The 14,846-nt window shown below is 27.1% G+C and overlaps 5 protein-coding genes across 7 annotated transcripts; 4 read left to right on the top strand and 1 right to left on the bottom strand.

Moving 5' to 3' along the window:
- Nucleotides 1-370: 370 nt before the first annotated feature.
- Nucleotides 371-1,794, top strand: LOC124428793 (odorant receptor 67c-like). Its single transcript, XM_046973289.1, has 6 exons — nt 371-454; nt 578-981; nt 1,107-1,206; nt 1,307-1,408; nt 1,494-1,652; nt 1,738-1,794. Exons 1-6 carry the CDS (start codon nt 371-373, stop codon nt 1,792-1,794), a joined length of 906 nt encoding a protein of 301 aa, XP_046829245.1.
- Nucleotides 1,795-2,340: 546 nt separating this feature from the next.
- On the top strand, nt 2,341-4,100 carry LOC124428792 (odorant receptor Or2-like). Its single transcript, XM_046973288.1, has 6 exons — nt 2,341-2,669; nt 2,746-3,152; nt 3,339-3,438; nt 3,507-3,608; nt 3,720-3,878; nt 4,026-4,100. The coding sequence occupies exons 1-6, from the start codon at nt 2,376-2,378 to the stop codon at nt 4,098-4,100; spliced, it is 1,137 nt and encodes a 378-aa protein (XP_046829244.1). The 5' UTR covers nt 2,341-2,375.
- A 683-nt stretch (nt 4,101-4,783) lies between these two features.
- Nucleotides 4,784-6,955, top strand: LOC124428791. The gene is made up of 5 exons (XM_046973287.1): nt 4,784-5,074; nt 5,418-5,824; nt 6,180-6,281; nt 6,475-6,633; nt 6,748-6,955. Exons 1-3 carry the CDS (start codon nt 4,784-4,786, stop codon nt 6,196-6,198), a joined length of 717 nt encoding a protein of 238 aa, XP_046829243.1. The 3' UTR covers nt 6,199-6,281; nt 6,475-6,633; nt 6,748-6,955.
- A 2,926-nt stretch (nt 6,956-9,881) lies between these two features.
- Nucleotides 9,882-13,000, top strand: LOC124428575 (eukaryotic translation initiation factor 2-alpha kinase 1-like). 3 transcript variants are annotated; one of them, XM_046972809.1, is made up of 9 exons: nt 9,882-9,981; nt 10,230-10,365; nt 10,596-10,766; nt 10,862-11,018; nt 11,115-11,904; nt 11,993-12,169; nt 12,236-12,385; nt 12,501-12,638; nt 12,732-13,000. In XM_046972809.1, exons 2-9 carry the CDS (start codon nt 10,296-10,298, stop codon nt 12,945-12,947), a joined length of 1,869 nt encoding a protein of 622 aa, XP_046828765.1. In that variant the 5' UTR covers nt 9,882-9,981; nt 10,230-10,295; the 3' UTR covers nt 12,948-13,000. The 3 variants fall into 3 exon arrangements, with proteins under 3 accessions (XP_046828765.1, XP_046828764.1, XP_046828766.1); XM_046972810.1 differs by lacking the exon at nt 9,882-9,981 and having other exon boundaries at nt 10,053-10,365; nt 11,115-11,584; nt 11,711-11,904; XM_046972808.1 differs by lacking the exon at nt 9,882-9,981 and having other exon boundaries at nt 10,050-10,365.
- Nucleotides 13,001-13,166: 166 nt separating this feature from the next.
- On the bottom strand, nt 13,167-14,771 carry LOC124428576 (divergent protein kinase domain 2A-like). The gene is made up of 4 exons (XM_046972811.1): nt 14,135-14,771; nt 13,781-14,081; nt 13,563-13,693; nt 13,167-13,440 (listed from the first exon to the last, which is right to left on the bottom strand). The coding sequence occupies exons 1-4, from the start codon at nt 14,735-14,737 to the stop codon at nt 13,216-13,218; spliced, it is 1,260 nt and encodes a 419-aa protein (XP_046828767.1). The 5' UTR covers nt 14,738-14,771; the 3' UTR covers nt 13,167-13,215.
- Between the last annotated feature and the right edge of the window lie 75 nt (nt 14,772-14,846).

The raw sequence follows: 14,846 nt of genomic DNA, 5'->3' as shown, positions 1-14,846 counted from the left end.
GATAATTACATTTATCGGTTGGTAATAATTAATAACTTATCGATCTAAATGATCGTACACATATATTATAGTTAATAATTTTGCAACGTTCTTAGTGTAGTTTCGTTTCAATAGTATCGTTCCTTTGATAGTTATTGAAAAATTTTCAATTATGATACTACTTCGTATCAAACCAAATCAAATACTACGTTTATTAAATTTAACTGGAAATTTTACCAGTACTTGGCCGGGATCTCAGAAAGCAGGACGTTTTGAAATGATCTTACGAGATGTTGGTTGGATTTTAGGAGTATTAAATGCATTTCTAATATTATTGACTTTATTTTATGCCGATTATTATCATATAAATAAAAAGGACGTTGCTAGTTTAATGAAACCTTTATGCGAAACAGCTACTCTCATAGACGTTATACTTGCTTTAATTTTATGCAGATTCAAAAGGACTAATTTACAGGTAATGGAAATCTTTGTTTCGTTATATTTCAATATTATTTGATTTATTTCATTAAATTAAATATTTTATATTTAAATATAAAATAATTTCTTATAAAATGTATAAAATGAAATTCTTGAACAGAAACTCATGGAAGAAGTGAAAGAATTTATTAATAATTGCAATATCGAGGAGGAAGCCATCATGCAAAAATATATAGATCATTCATCGATCTCCACAACAATGGCGATATCAAATGTTCTAGCGGCCTTTGCATTTTCTTTTACTCCATTCTTTGCGGAAAATGATGTCCCTGGCGATGCTATGTTTCCATTTGATATAAAATCATTATTCATTTTAATTCCAATATACGTTTTGGACGTAATTGTTCTCTTTCAAACTGCATTATGCGTTTGTGTGGATTTTATGATTGCAATGTTGATGTGGTACTCTGCTACTAAATTAGAAATTTTAGGATTGAATCTTGAAAATGCTACGGACAAATATAAAATAAAAAATTGCGCTAAGGAACATCAGAAGATATTAAAGCAAGTACAAATTATAATTCATTTATTTTGTGGCCATGATTTTTAATTCTAATCTTTCTCTTACTCTCTCTCTCTCTCTCTCTCTCTCTCTCTCTCTCTCTCTCTCTCTCTCGCTCTATTTTTAGTTTCATATCCGAAACACAAAAAGTTATTGAAATGTTATTATTCAAAACGAACGTGACGATGGGCGCAACTGCAATTGGTGCGACATTCTCGCTCCTACACGTGCGTTATATAAAACTTATAAAAATATTTTAATTTTATTTGTATTAATTAATCAGCAAGATAATTAATTGGTCGGTATGAATAAACATTGCTCTTACAGCATGAACCAATAAACATAGAGCTACAGTTTATTTGCATGATGATTGCTAGCTATCAAAGATTATATGTTACAGCTTTACCTGCTGATGATTTAAAAGAAACGGTATAAACATTTTTTTGATTTCTATATATTGTTATAAATTTATCTCTTGTGTATAACTAATAATAATTATAAATCATTTTTTTAGAGTATGAAACTCGCGACATCGGCATATAATTCAAAATGGTTCGAAGATACTTCCAACATGGCAACCGACGTACGCATTATAATAGTAAGAAGTCAAAAACCAATTTTGATTTCAATGGGTGGTCTACTTCCCAATTTAACTCTCGAATATTATGCAAATGTAAGAGACAATATTCAAATATTATTTATTAGGAAAAATTCATTTGAAAATTTCAACTAAATATATCTATTTTTTTCTTTTACAGTTCTTTTACACAATTTCATCTTATTTCATGACAATGAGACAAATGATAGAAGAATAAAATTTGACGTTTTCTTGTCTCGTTAAAACGTAATTATACTTACTTTTTTTTCTCTCTTCGTCCATTTTATCAATTTGTTTGTATTTTCCTTCACATAACTTCAGATCATTTTATTCCGAAGATATCTTGCACACTGCAGACTAGACTTGTAATACATACGTACATATCCATAAACTGAAAGAAAGAAACAAGTATGTACTTATATTGATACGTTGAATGAAACGATATTTTACTTCCATATAAAAGTACCCTCTTTCGCAATGGGTAATTGTATAGAACTAACGACACGTTGATTACATAGTACTCTCAACAGACGTAGTTTTAACTTATTAATCGATATAAACCCTTTCCTAGCTTGTGGAGGAGGCCAACAGTAGGAAATGCTATTTATTGAAAATATATACCTACCTAGAGGAATAGATTAGACTATCAGCTGATAAGAATTTTTAATCGAATAGAAAGAGGTTCTTATAAAAAGAAGAGGAAAAAAAAAAGAAAGGAAGAATATAAAAGTAATTCGTGACTTGTTAATAGTACAGATCCCTTTTCTCATATCACTAAAGGTTTTTATTTGAACCGCAATGTTATTGAAGGCGTCGCCAGAAGCAGCTTTTCTCTTTACAAAGCTCAGCGTTGGATTGGCTTCATCTTGGCCACCATCACCAACAGCAACGAAATTTCGAATACTTATTTTTGATTTCTCATGGTACGCACTTTTTGCGAGTGGATTGTTTCTTTTATTTCCATTGTTAAATGCACTTTATGTTTTACGAGATAATTACGTCGTCATGAGCAAATCTATTTGCTTATTTTGTGCTGTTGTTCAAGTTCTTCTCAAGATGATATTCTGTCGGCTTCAACGTACTCAATTTCAAGTACGAAATGAATATGAATTTTTGATTAAATCCTATACATAGCTTGTATTTTGATTTCTTAGTAATTTTGTTTTAGGGATTGTTCTTTGAAATGGACAATTTTTGCAATAATGCTGACGATCAAGAAAGATCGATACTTCAACGAACTGTTGAAAGATGCAAATTTGTACATGTGACTTATACAATGGGCTGTTATCTGACTGCTGTCATCATCATTTGTGGTCCTTTATATACTAATCAGAATTTTCCTACTGATGCGAAATATCCCTTTCAAACAGAACGTCATCCCATAAAAGAAATCATTTTTTTACATCAAACTTTAGTTGGATTCCAAGCTTCTGCTGGTTTGACTATCGATTGTCAAGTTGCTCTTCTTCTTTGGTATGTTGGTGCTAAGTATGAAATTTTAGCAGAGAAATTGAAAAGAATTAAAAATGAGAATGAACTAAATACTTGCTTGAAAAAACATCAAGATATTATTAGGTAATTTAACGAATGATCAGGTCTATTAAAAAATTCTATCTATTTTTTAAGTAAATGAAAATAACAATTTGAAAAGTCATTATTTAAATTAATTATGTGCTAAGTTGACAAAAATTTTTGGTAAACTTAGTAAATAACATAAATAATATTTATATTAACGTAATTTTAATAATAGAATCGTTTTAGATATACAGAGCAAGTAAAATATGTAGTGAAGTATTTGATCCTAACTATCGTCACAACGACGAACGTAGTCATTATTTTTGGTGGTTTAAATATCGTCAGTGTAAGTAATTCCAATTTTTATAATTTTACTTATATATCAACTAATTTTTAAAATGTTCTTAATGACAGAAACAATCATTAATCGTTAAGATTCAATACGTTGTTATAGTAATTAGTGCAAGTGCTGAACTTTTTATTTGTGCTTGGCCAGCAGACAATCTAATTACCATGGTATTTTACTTATTTATTATATTATTTACTTACACGTATATATATATATATATATATATATATATATAATATTTAAAATAATGTAAAATATTTTGTTTCATTTTCTTTCAGAGTTCGAATATTTCTTGGGGTGTTTATTATTCAAATTGGTTATTAGTTGAACCAAAAACGAGGAAAACATTGTTACAATGTATTTTGAGATCGCAGAAAGCCGAAAGCGTTCGTATAGGAAGCGTACTTCCACCATTATCCTTACAATATTATGCATCGGTATGAACATTTAAATAAGAAAAGAATGAAATATTTAATGTGTATAATATTAAAAAAAAATATATATATCAATAATTTGTCAAATATTATATAGGCATATATAGAATTAGTATAAAATGATTTTTAATATGTTATATATAATTTCAGTTCTTATCAACATCGTTTTCGTACTTCACCGCATTACGAGCTATGCTCAGTGATAGTGACACAGGAATTTCATAAAAGAAATTTTCTCTTATGAAAGTTTTTCAACATAGAAATAATATTTGATATTACATCAATCATTATAGCAATATATACATAATAGTTCAATAAAATATTATTTATTATCATAATTGAAAAAAAATTGTACACAGTAATATCATGAATAATGAAGAAAGCAATATTTTTCTTACGTACTTTTAAATATAAGTACTTACGTTATATATAAGTTAAAACAGATCGTATATAATCCAATAATTTTTCTTCAATACACACAGAAGTGTTTCTTTTTAATATATCTTTCTTACGTTCCATTCGCTCTCTAACAATACATTTTACTCGATGTAAAGGGAAACTCGATGAAGGTTCAACCCTTTTTTCTTTTCTTCCATATAAAGTAAAATAATATTTCACGATGGACGATAGTCTGTACTTAAAGTAAAAAAATCAATACAAATGTACACCTAACGTATGTACTTACTTATTATCATTGAAAGATATAATTTCAAAGCAAATGATTGGATGTGAAACATTGGAAGGAAATTATGATTTATTCAAAAGAGGAGTTAACGTATCAGTCAGTCAGTCTTTCAATCTACTCGTCTGAAGATTATTAATGAATCATTTCCCTTCACAGAAGGAAGTATCATGAGAGAAATGAAGTAGTATTTCTATAAACGTTGTAACAAGAAGAGTTTTAAACGATGTTTAAAATACCTGCAGAAAGGGCTATTCTCTTTTTAAAAGCCAGTGTTATCTTATCTGCCTGTTGGCCACCTTCACCAAAGGCAAAACGTTCTCATATCATTTTATTTGAATTCTCTTGGTACGTCCTTTTTATCAACAATTTATTCCTTTTATTTCCATTGATAAATGCTATTTATGAGAATCGTAATGATTCCATTGGCATGACCAAGTCGATCTGTTTGTCTTGTGCTGTCACACAGATCACTTTTAAAATGATATTCTGCCGTCTTGAACGTTCTCGATTACAAGTAAGTTATCATAATCAATTTTTGTCGTATGTCTTCTTATTAATAAAGCTGGTGATTATAAAAGTGGCCTAAGTCAATTGTAATCTTAAAAGACATGTGCTATTATTATTCTGAACTTATTTAATTACATAATCAATTATAATTTTTAAATATATATTTAATATTTTTCTATCTTCATGTCTCGTTATAAAAGAATATTTGTTGAATATGTTATTCAAACTCGAAATATTAAACAAAAAAAAAAAAAAAAGAAATAAAATATGTATGACTTATTGTACCACTGATATAATCACTAATTCATTAAAAATTTTCTAATTATATAATTTTTTTTTTCCTTTTTCAGTCTTTGCTCTTCGACTTTGAAAACTCTTGCAAAATTAAAACTAGTCGGGAAAAAGTTGAATTTGAAAGATACATAGATAAATGCAAATACATTCACACACTTTACACGACTTTATGTTATTTAACAGCAATCGTCATTATCTGTAGTCCACTATACACATCCCAAAGATTTCCGACTAATGCTAAATATCCTTTTTCTGTGAATTATTCACCAATTCGTGAAATAATCTTTCTTCATCAAACCTTAGCAGGTTTACAAGCCTCGACTGGCATGTGTATTGATTGTCTACTTGCTGCTCTTCTCTGGTATATCGGTGCAAAATTCGAAGTTTTATCAAAGGATATCAGAGAATTTAGAAATGTGGAAGAATTGAATTTTTGCTTAAAGAAACATCAGGAAATACTCAGGTAATAAACGCAAACATGACATTGTATTGCTTAAGGAAAAAGTCCTGATCATCTTTCAGGTATGCATCTGAGACTAAAAATGTTATTTTGCATTTGATTTTAATTATCGTACTAACAACTACATTAGGTACTATCTTTGCTGGTTTAAATATCGTCGATGTAAGCTAAAGAACAGTAATATAATATTTTTTTTATATTATCTTTTATTACCTATCATATACGTATTATTTTATTATAAAAAAACTAATATTACAATATATATATATATATATATATATATATATATATATATATATATATATGTATAATATAAAATTACTTATATATTATAATTAATTTCTTTTCTTAACAATAGCAACAACCAATGGCAGTGAAGATTCAATATGTCTTCATTGTGTGTGTGGCCAGTACAGAACTTCTGATTTCTGCTTGGCCCGCAGATAATTTAATAAATACAGTAAGCTTTTCCAGCTATATATATATATATATATATATATATATATATATATATATATATATATATATATATATATATACATATATTTGTATATATCTATATACAATGTTACGTACATACAAATATTATGTACATACAAATTTATTGTGCTTGTGGTTATATTCATCATAGAACTTTGTATTATTTTGTCTAGAGCAGTAATATCTCCTGGGATGTATATAATTCCAACTGGTTGAAATGTAATCCTCGTATAAGAAGAAATCTTGTGCAATGTATCATCAGATCGCAAAAATTTGAAACAATTCATATTGGGAAACTGAAAATACCATTGTGTCTTCAATATTATGCTACAGTAAATATACAATTTATAATTAAAATCTTATCTCTTTTTAATTATTGTATAACAAATATGTATAGAAAAGTTAATAACAATAAAAATATTAATATATGTTGGATGTATTTTCAGTACTTAACTTCATCTTTCTCTTATTTCACTACATTGAGAGCAGTACTTGGAAAAGAATAATATGGAATCGTATTATGAATTGTTAAAGATGAAATAAGAAAATAAAAAGAAGATGAGATTACTGCAGCCATAAATTTTCTTCGTGAAATCTATCGCAAAAATTCTCGGATTACAATAAGAACATGTAACAATAGTGGTATTAGTTGAATAAAAAGAGAGAAACTATTGTTCATTAGATATTAAAAACTCTTTTATTAAAAACTTTTTTAATTTACTACCATACCTTATACTATTATACTTTCCAACGTAATACAACCTTTAAATAACACTAAGAGTGTTAAAAAAATCAGTTTTTTACTAATATATATGGATATATTAATTACGTTAAAGTTAATTATTTTATTAGGTACTTTCTATAGATATTTTCATAAATATATGTTTAAGAATTTTTAAAACATTAAAACATTTTGTACTTAAAAAAATAATACATATCTAATAAAATATATTTTGTATTATATAAAATTACATATTATTGTAAAATATAAAAAATTGTATGGAGTTGTCCGAAAAATTCATGCCGATTTTTGATTGATGGCATAAAGACAAAATCGGCACGAAGTTTCCGATCAATTCAATATTATATTTTATATTACAGTATCTTACATACTATTTATATTTTAATTTGTATTGTATTATACTGTAATATAATAAAATGTAGTTCATACGATATAGCAAATATCTGTATAATTATCGAATACAATGTACTTTCTATATATTATTTAAAGAAAACGAAAATAACAAAAATACGAATAAAATAAACAAGAATGTGAATAATTTAAAACTAAAATAACAGAAGTAGATAAAATACGTGAGAAATAAAATAAATACGACAAGAAAAGAATTTTCGAAAATAAGAAAAGTTTAACACAAATAGGAGTTTTAAGCTTCATTACAAAAGGAAAACATTGGATATAGTGGCATAACACATGCGTACGAATTACAACGTCAATTACGATTTCGAATCGTACCAACTAAACAAAAAAATTTCTTTACTTAATAATCGTTTTTATGTGCCATACTTCTCTACTACTACTACTTTCCTGAAAATCTTTGTGATTTTGTTACAAACCCAAACTTTCGGGAAATAATTTTCGCATTCTATCCGTGATTCGAAACTTATAACAGGATATATTAGTATACATTTCAGGAACTGACTTTCCAACCAACTCTCTTGCCTGGCATGTGATAATCCTATTACAAATTCAAATGGGCGGTAAACATTTCCACGGAGGATTTTTGAACAAAAAAATTTAACATACCTGCAATGGACGGCACAATTCCGCGTGCCACCGCTTTGCACGACACATGATCATGTTACAAATTAAAACTTGCATGAAAACTTTCCACGCTTTCCATAATTTGGATTTCTGAACAGCACATTATAACATAGCAGGCGATACTACGCGAAAACATGCTACATCTTTGGAAGTCATATTATCCTGTAACAAATTCAGTTTTACGGGAAAAACTTACGCGGTCCCTGTAATTTGGATTTTTGATCAGGAGAATATAACTAACCAAGAGGTAGTATGCGAGAACGTGCTACCTCTTCGCAAGTCCGATAATCCTGTTACCACTCCAGTTTTACTGGGAAAATTTTTGCGGTACCTGTAATTTGGATTTATGAACAGGAGAACAAAAATTACAAGGCGGTGGCACAGTCTCGCGTGCCACCTCTTCGAGCGTCATGTGATCCTGTTACAATTCCAGTTTTACGGGAAAAATTTACGCGGTTCCTATAATTTGGATTCTTGAACAGAAGAATATAACTTACAAGGAGGTAGCACATTCTCGCGTGCCACCTCTTGGCAAGTTCTATAATTGTGTTACAAATCCAGTTTTACGGGAAAAATTTCGCGGTCCCTGTAATTTGGATTCTTGAACAGGAGAATATAACTTACCAGGAGGTAGCACATTCTCGCGTGCCACCTCTTGGCAAGTTCTATAATTCTGTTACAAATCCAGTTTTACGGGAAAAATTTCGCGGTCCCTGTAATTTGAATTCTTGAACAGAAGAATATGACTTACCAAGGGATAGTACGCGAGAATGTGCCTCCTCTTCGAGCGTCATGTGATCCTGTTAGCACTCCAGTTTTACGGGAAAATTTTTGCGGTACCTGTAATTTTGATTTTTTAACAGGAGAATATAACTTACTAAAATCGTACATCGTCTGATCTTGTTACGTAGATTTGCTTTTGAGATAGACATACTTTACATTTCTAGTAGAAATTTAGGGGAAATTAGAAGTTGTTACGAAGTAGGAAGTGAATAAGTAACATTGATTTTAATTTAATTTAGTTTTATTAATACTTTTTTTGTTAAATTACCTTGAAAACGTTTTTATTATATACATATTTCTATATGTTAATACAATTTGATATTTGTTACATTCTATATTATTACATGAGAAACTCTTATATATTAGCAATTTTATCTTGAATACGGACCTAAGGATTTTGAAGTACTTTGGTGAATCTACTATTTGTGTTCATTAGGAAGTTATTTCAAAATAAAATTACTAGTTTTTAAAATAATTTAACAAATTTATAAATATTGCTCATTTCATCATATAGGTTGTAATATAACTTACAGTAATATTATGTTATGGATTGTTAAAGTGTAATATAATACATATATTTATTATTAGGAAATGCTTCAAGAAAATGTACAATTACCTTTATATCTAAATTAATTCTTAAAGTAATATTTTCTTAATTATTTATATTTTATAATTATATAGATTTTTTCTAATTGTTGAGATCCATTTCATAATGTTTCAGCATTCTGTGTTTTCTGAAGATAACATAATAATCATATACATATATGATTTCCAAGCGCTGTCATTCTTGTAATTGTATTCTACATTTTTTTATGGATTCTAAATCGCCTTAGGTAATGACTATGCATTCTGAAATAATGACTATACAAAGTTTGTCCAAATGTAAAGAACACTTTCCATTCATCTTGAATGAAGTAAATCTGTAAATACATATATATATATATATATATATATATATATATATATATATATATCATAATAATTTATTTTAAGATAAACAGAAAAAAGTAATGTATCGCTTATAAAAAGAAAAGTTATCAGGAAAATAGATCGCCTATTTTGGGGAATTAATGGCTGCAATTGTGCTGCAATTGGCTGATAATAAAAATTCATTGTAAGTACAATAAAGGAACCAATATGTTTAATATTATTTATTGGTATGATTTTATTATTATGTGATTTTATTATTTATCAATATTTATTATGTTATCGTGATATTATGCTGAACTTATTATGAATGCAATTGATAATCAAGGTTTCAGATACACGTATCTGACAATAGTGAATTTAAATAAAATCATTATTGGCGGGCCAACAACTCTTGTAATGTTTTAGACATTGCATTGCAATTTCTTGTTCCAGAATGTAATCGTTTAATAAAACGTAAAATAAATATTTTTTGAAGAGATATTTATCCATGGTTAAAATATGGAACGTAAAGCAGTGCCAGATAATAATCCCTGGTCAAATTTAATGACCATAACAAAATTTGACAGAGGTAAATAACTTAACCTCCATTAGCCCGCTCATTTTTAAATCTTTCGTAGAATAATATTCTTCGAATTAACTTTTATATTAATATTTTCAGTTAATGAATTTCGAGATATTTTGTTGTCTTTATTTTTAGTTTATACTTGAAGAAATGTTAATAATTTTTCTTTCAATTTTATCTAATACATTTAATTTAATGTATAAATTGATTATAAAATGAAGAATATTTTATAATAGGTAATAATACCAAGACAACAATTCGATGGGACAGCAGATCTGAAACTCAAAACAATGAACAAATTATTCCTGCAGCTACTTCTTCTATTAGTCTTCTAATTGAATCACTAATTAAACAGATATGTACAATGTTTGAAGGCGATACTGTTCGAAGGAATAAACTTTATTTTAGTAATTTATAAAAATATTCTATAAAATAAATAATATGAAAAGAATATTATAAAAATGCATTATAATTTATGATATAATTATATTTGATTTTGCAGAGATATGTGATAGGCTTCATGAAATAGGACTAATTGATACTTCTTATAATTCAATGGAATTGGAAGATATTAGAGGTCAATTTCAACATGCATTATACAGATTAGTTGCACTTGCACGCACTGCTACTGGCAGTGAACATCCTTTGAATGTTCCTAGGTAAATTAGCATTCATTTTTTAATTTTTTTTAAATCTAAATGTGTTGCACAGTGCAATAAAATTATTAATGTTAATTATCAAACTTTATGATATAGTTGTCTGATGGCTGAATGGTCACGCTATCGTAGAGAATTTCATGAAATAAGTTTTATTGGCGGTGGTGGATTTGGTAATGTATATAAAGCATTACATCGTCTGGATGGTATTGAATATGCAGTGAAAAAAATAATTGTACAATCTGGACATGTGAGTACTATAAAGCAACACCTTGAAGAAGTCAAAAGTCTTGCCAAATTAAATCATATGAATATAGTTGCTTATAAGACTGCTTGGATAGAGCCTACATTAGTAACAACCACTGTTCCAAGTTTACCAAATGTAGAGAATGAACGAAGCAAGAGCCATTTTTCAAAACATAGAGCAAGAAGAAATATATCTCATCAATCATGTAAAAATAATAATTTTAATAACAATAGTCAATTGATTTCTAATAGTAGCAACAGTAAAGAAAACTGCGGACAAGATATTTCGTTAAAATCCGATAAAGAAGCATTTTACAAAACTGGTATGTATTTTCACATAGAGAACAATGCTCAAAAACATGTGAGTGGAAGTGCAGGTGGTTATATAATAAGTCACGATATTATTAATGAAAGATTTCTTGAACTCAATTCATTGACTAATATTATAGGACAAAGAATAATCGAACGAAGTAGTTCAACCAGTACAGAAGATACTTCAGATATTGTATCATTTAGAAATAGTAATAACAGTAAAAGTAATAATGATTATTCAAGAAGTAATGCCAATTATATAGTTAGTGACTCAAATGATGAATCTAGTAGTGATATTAACAATCAAATTTATCAATATAAATCACGAGTGGTTAGTATTATTAAGTAATACTAAACATATGTTTATATAATAATATATTAAATTTGATAAAAATTTTACTTAAATTATTTTATTTTAGGACCCTTGTTATGCAACTTTATATATTCAAATGGCACTTTGTGATAAAACGTTACAACAGTGGTTAAAGGAACGAGATGATTCTACTTCACAACAAACAATTACTACAATATTTACACAAATTCTTCAAGGTGTAGATCATATACATTCTCTTGGAATGGTACACCATGATATAAAGGTAAAATGAATATACTAATGCATCAAATAAGAAGATATTAAAATATTACTTTTCTCTGAATTATAGCCAAGCAATATATTCATAACAGCACATTTTCAAATCCAATTAGGGGATTTTGGTTTAGCTTGCCCGTTGCAAAGAAAAGATCATGATTCTGTATTTGGTACACATATGTATGCAGCACCTGAACAATTGAAAGGAAAATGCAATCCAAAGGTATAATAATCAAATGAAGAGAAATATATTTATGATAGATCTTATATAGAACTAAATAAATATGAAATATATAAATTATAATTATTTTTTCATCTGTTCGTTTTTGTGTTTTCAGAGTGACATATACAGTATAGGAATTGTTCTGTTAGAGCTATTAATTTATACAAAAACACAAATGGAGCTTTGTTGTATTATTGATGAATTGAAAAAAGACCAATTACCAGTATCATTAATTAAAAATCACCCAAAATGGGTAAGTAAAATTTGAAATCCTTCGAATAATTTAAAATTATATTTTTTATATATATGTTCCTATCTTTATAAATAATACACTGCAATTGTATAGGCTCATATAATTTGCCAATTAATACAAAAAGATCCTAATAAAAGGCCATCGACAGATGAACTATTACAAAATGTAACTGAAGATAAAGATGTAGTAATAGCGAAATTAAAACATGATATTGTCAAAAAAGATAATACAATAAGAGAATTACAAGAAAAAATCACTATGCTGCAGGCATTTATTACTAAATCCGAACCTCCATCAGAAAACCAATAAAAGCTATTATAATTGATATGTATGTGATTAATAAAATTTTTTATGAAAATAAATGATAGTATTTATGTACAATAGAATGAACGAACGTTTGTACATTCATAAATAGATAATTATAACATATATTTATTTTATATATTACATTTTTCTAATGTCTTTCTATTACTGTATTCAATAATTAAAAAGAGTACAATCATAAAGATATAATAAAAATACATAATGTAGAAATTATTATTTTTATTTAATAAAATATAAAATTCTTTAATTATATTTATATAAAATTATATACCTCTATTTTATTATTTTTTTCTATGATAGTATCTAACAGTAGTTTAAGATGTTGTCCTTTATTAATTCGATTCTGTAATTGATCATAAACAGCACATTGCTTTATTAAATATTCCAAATTTGGATATTGTTGTAAAATATTATTAGGTATGTCATGTAAAAAGCCACCAGGAATTAAAGTATCACTAGTTTTTGGTGACAATAAGATCTATAAAATAATAAACAGCAATATTTAAAAATTTACTATACATCTATATATTTCTATTGTATTACTGTAATAAATTTTTGAATCAGTAAAATTATCTAGAAAATAATTACTTATAAACATACCCGACAAATAGCATAATAATTGTGATCACTTAATTGATGATTGCAAATATCTATAGAAGAGAAGGGAAAACAATTTAAGCAATTAATATCAATCGTATTCTCTTGTATTTTATACCATGTTGCAGATTTATCTAAAATATATATGAAATTATGAATCTAACAAAGAGAATTATTTAAGAAAAATATTACTCTATAAAATGAAAATTTATATATACTACCTTTGTCCAATATATTTTTATCAACAACAATGATATTTTCTAAATCAATAAATTTGGCAATGCCATCTGAATTAATTGCTATGTTATCTATAGAAATATCAGTCAAATAAAATCCGAAATCTTTATTCTTAAACGTAAACATATATGCAGCATTTAAAAGACTTGAAACTATCTTTGCTCTATAAATCCAAGGTGCATCATAATAAGTTATAATTGGTAATCCTACATATTCTTCAACAATAATTCTTCCACAAGAGCCTAAATATTTTGGAACTGGCCATCCTTTGCTTTCAGGTAATATCTAAAAACTACAAAGTACTATATATTTTTAATTAAACATATACTTCATATTACCTGAAGCAAAAGTGGTTCTGGATTAATCGTCACCAATGTCCACAAATTAATATAAAAATTATTTGATTCCAATTCTTTATTTTTAGCATATAAATTATGAAAAAGAGTATCTATATTTCTATCACTTGGACAAAGCCTTAAAAGACTATTATCATCTTGCGTAAAACTAGAGATTAATTTTCTTTTAACTAGTTCATAAAAATCAACTTGAGAACTGTGATTATTTATTTTCAAATCATTTTTACAAAGAAATTGTAAATTCTTATTTTCGCAAAGCATTTCATCAAATGCTTTCAATTCTGACGTATGTGCTAATTTTTTCAATACAACTTTGGTTTCGAAATATTTTCCCATAAAAACATTTTTTACTCCAAATAAATAATTAATTAAAGAAAATATATCGTCCAATGTAATATTTATATTTTTAATATAATTACATTCAGAAATGCCATAGCATGCAGGACATTTATGAAGTTCACATAATCTCTCTATGGATAGATTTATATTTATATTTATATTTACGTATAAAATGAAAAGTCCAATCATTAAAATAAGACTGCATTTTTTAAATTTAATAATATTATATAAATATGATAAAATCATCGAAACATTATATGCAAACAAAATGTTTAATTAGGTTTACCAGCAACTGATCAAGTAAATTGTAACCACAAAATTGACAGATAGATGACGCGACACTAGCCCATCTGAC

Source organism: Vespa crabro, chromosome 13 (assembly GCF_910589235.1).
Source record: "Vespa crabro chromosome 13, iyVesCrab1.2, whole genome shotgun sequence".
NCBI lineage: Eukaryota > Metazoa > Arthropoda > Insecta > Hymenoptera > Vespidae > Vespa > Vespa crabro.
The sequence above is the reverse complement of the archived record's forward strand: the minus strand, read 5'-3'. Positions and strand labels throughout refer to the sequence as shown.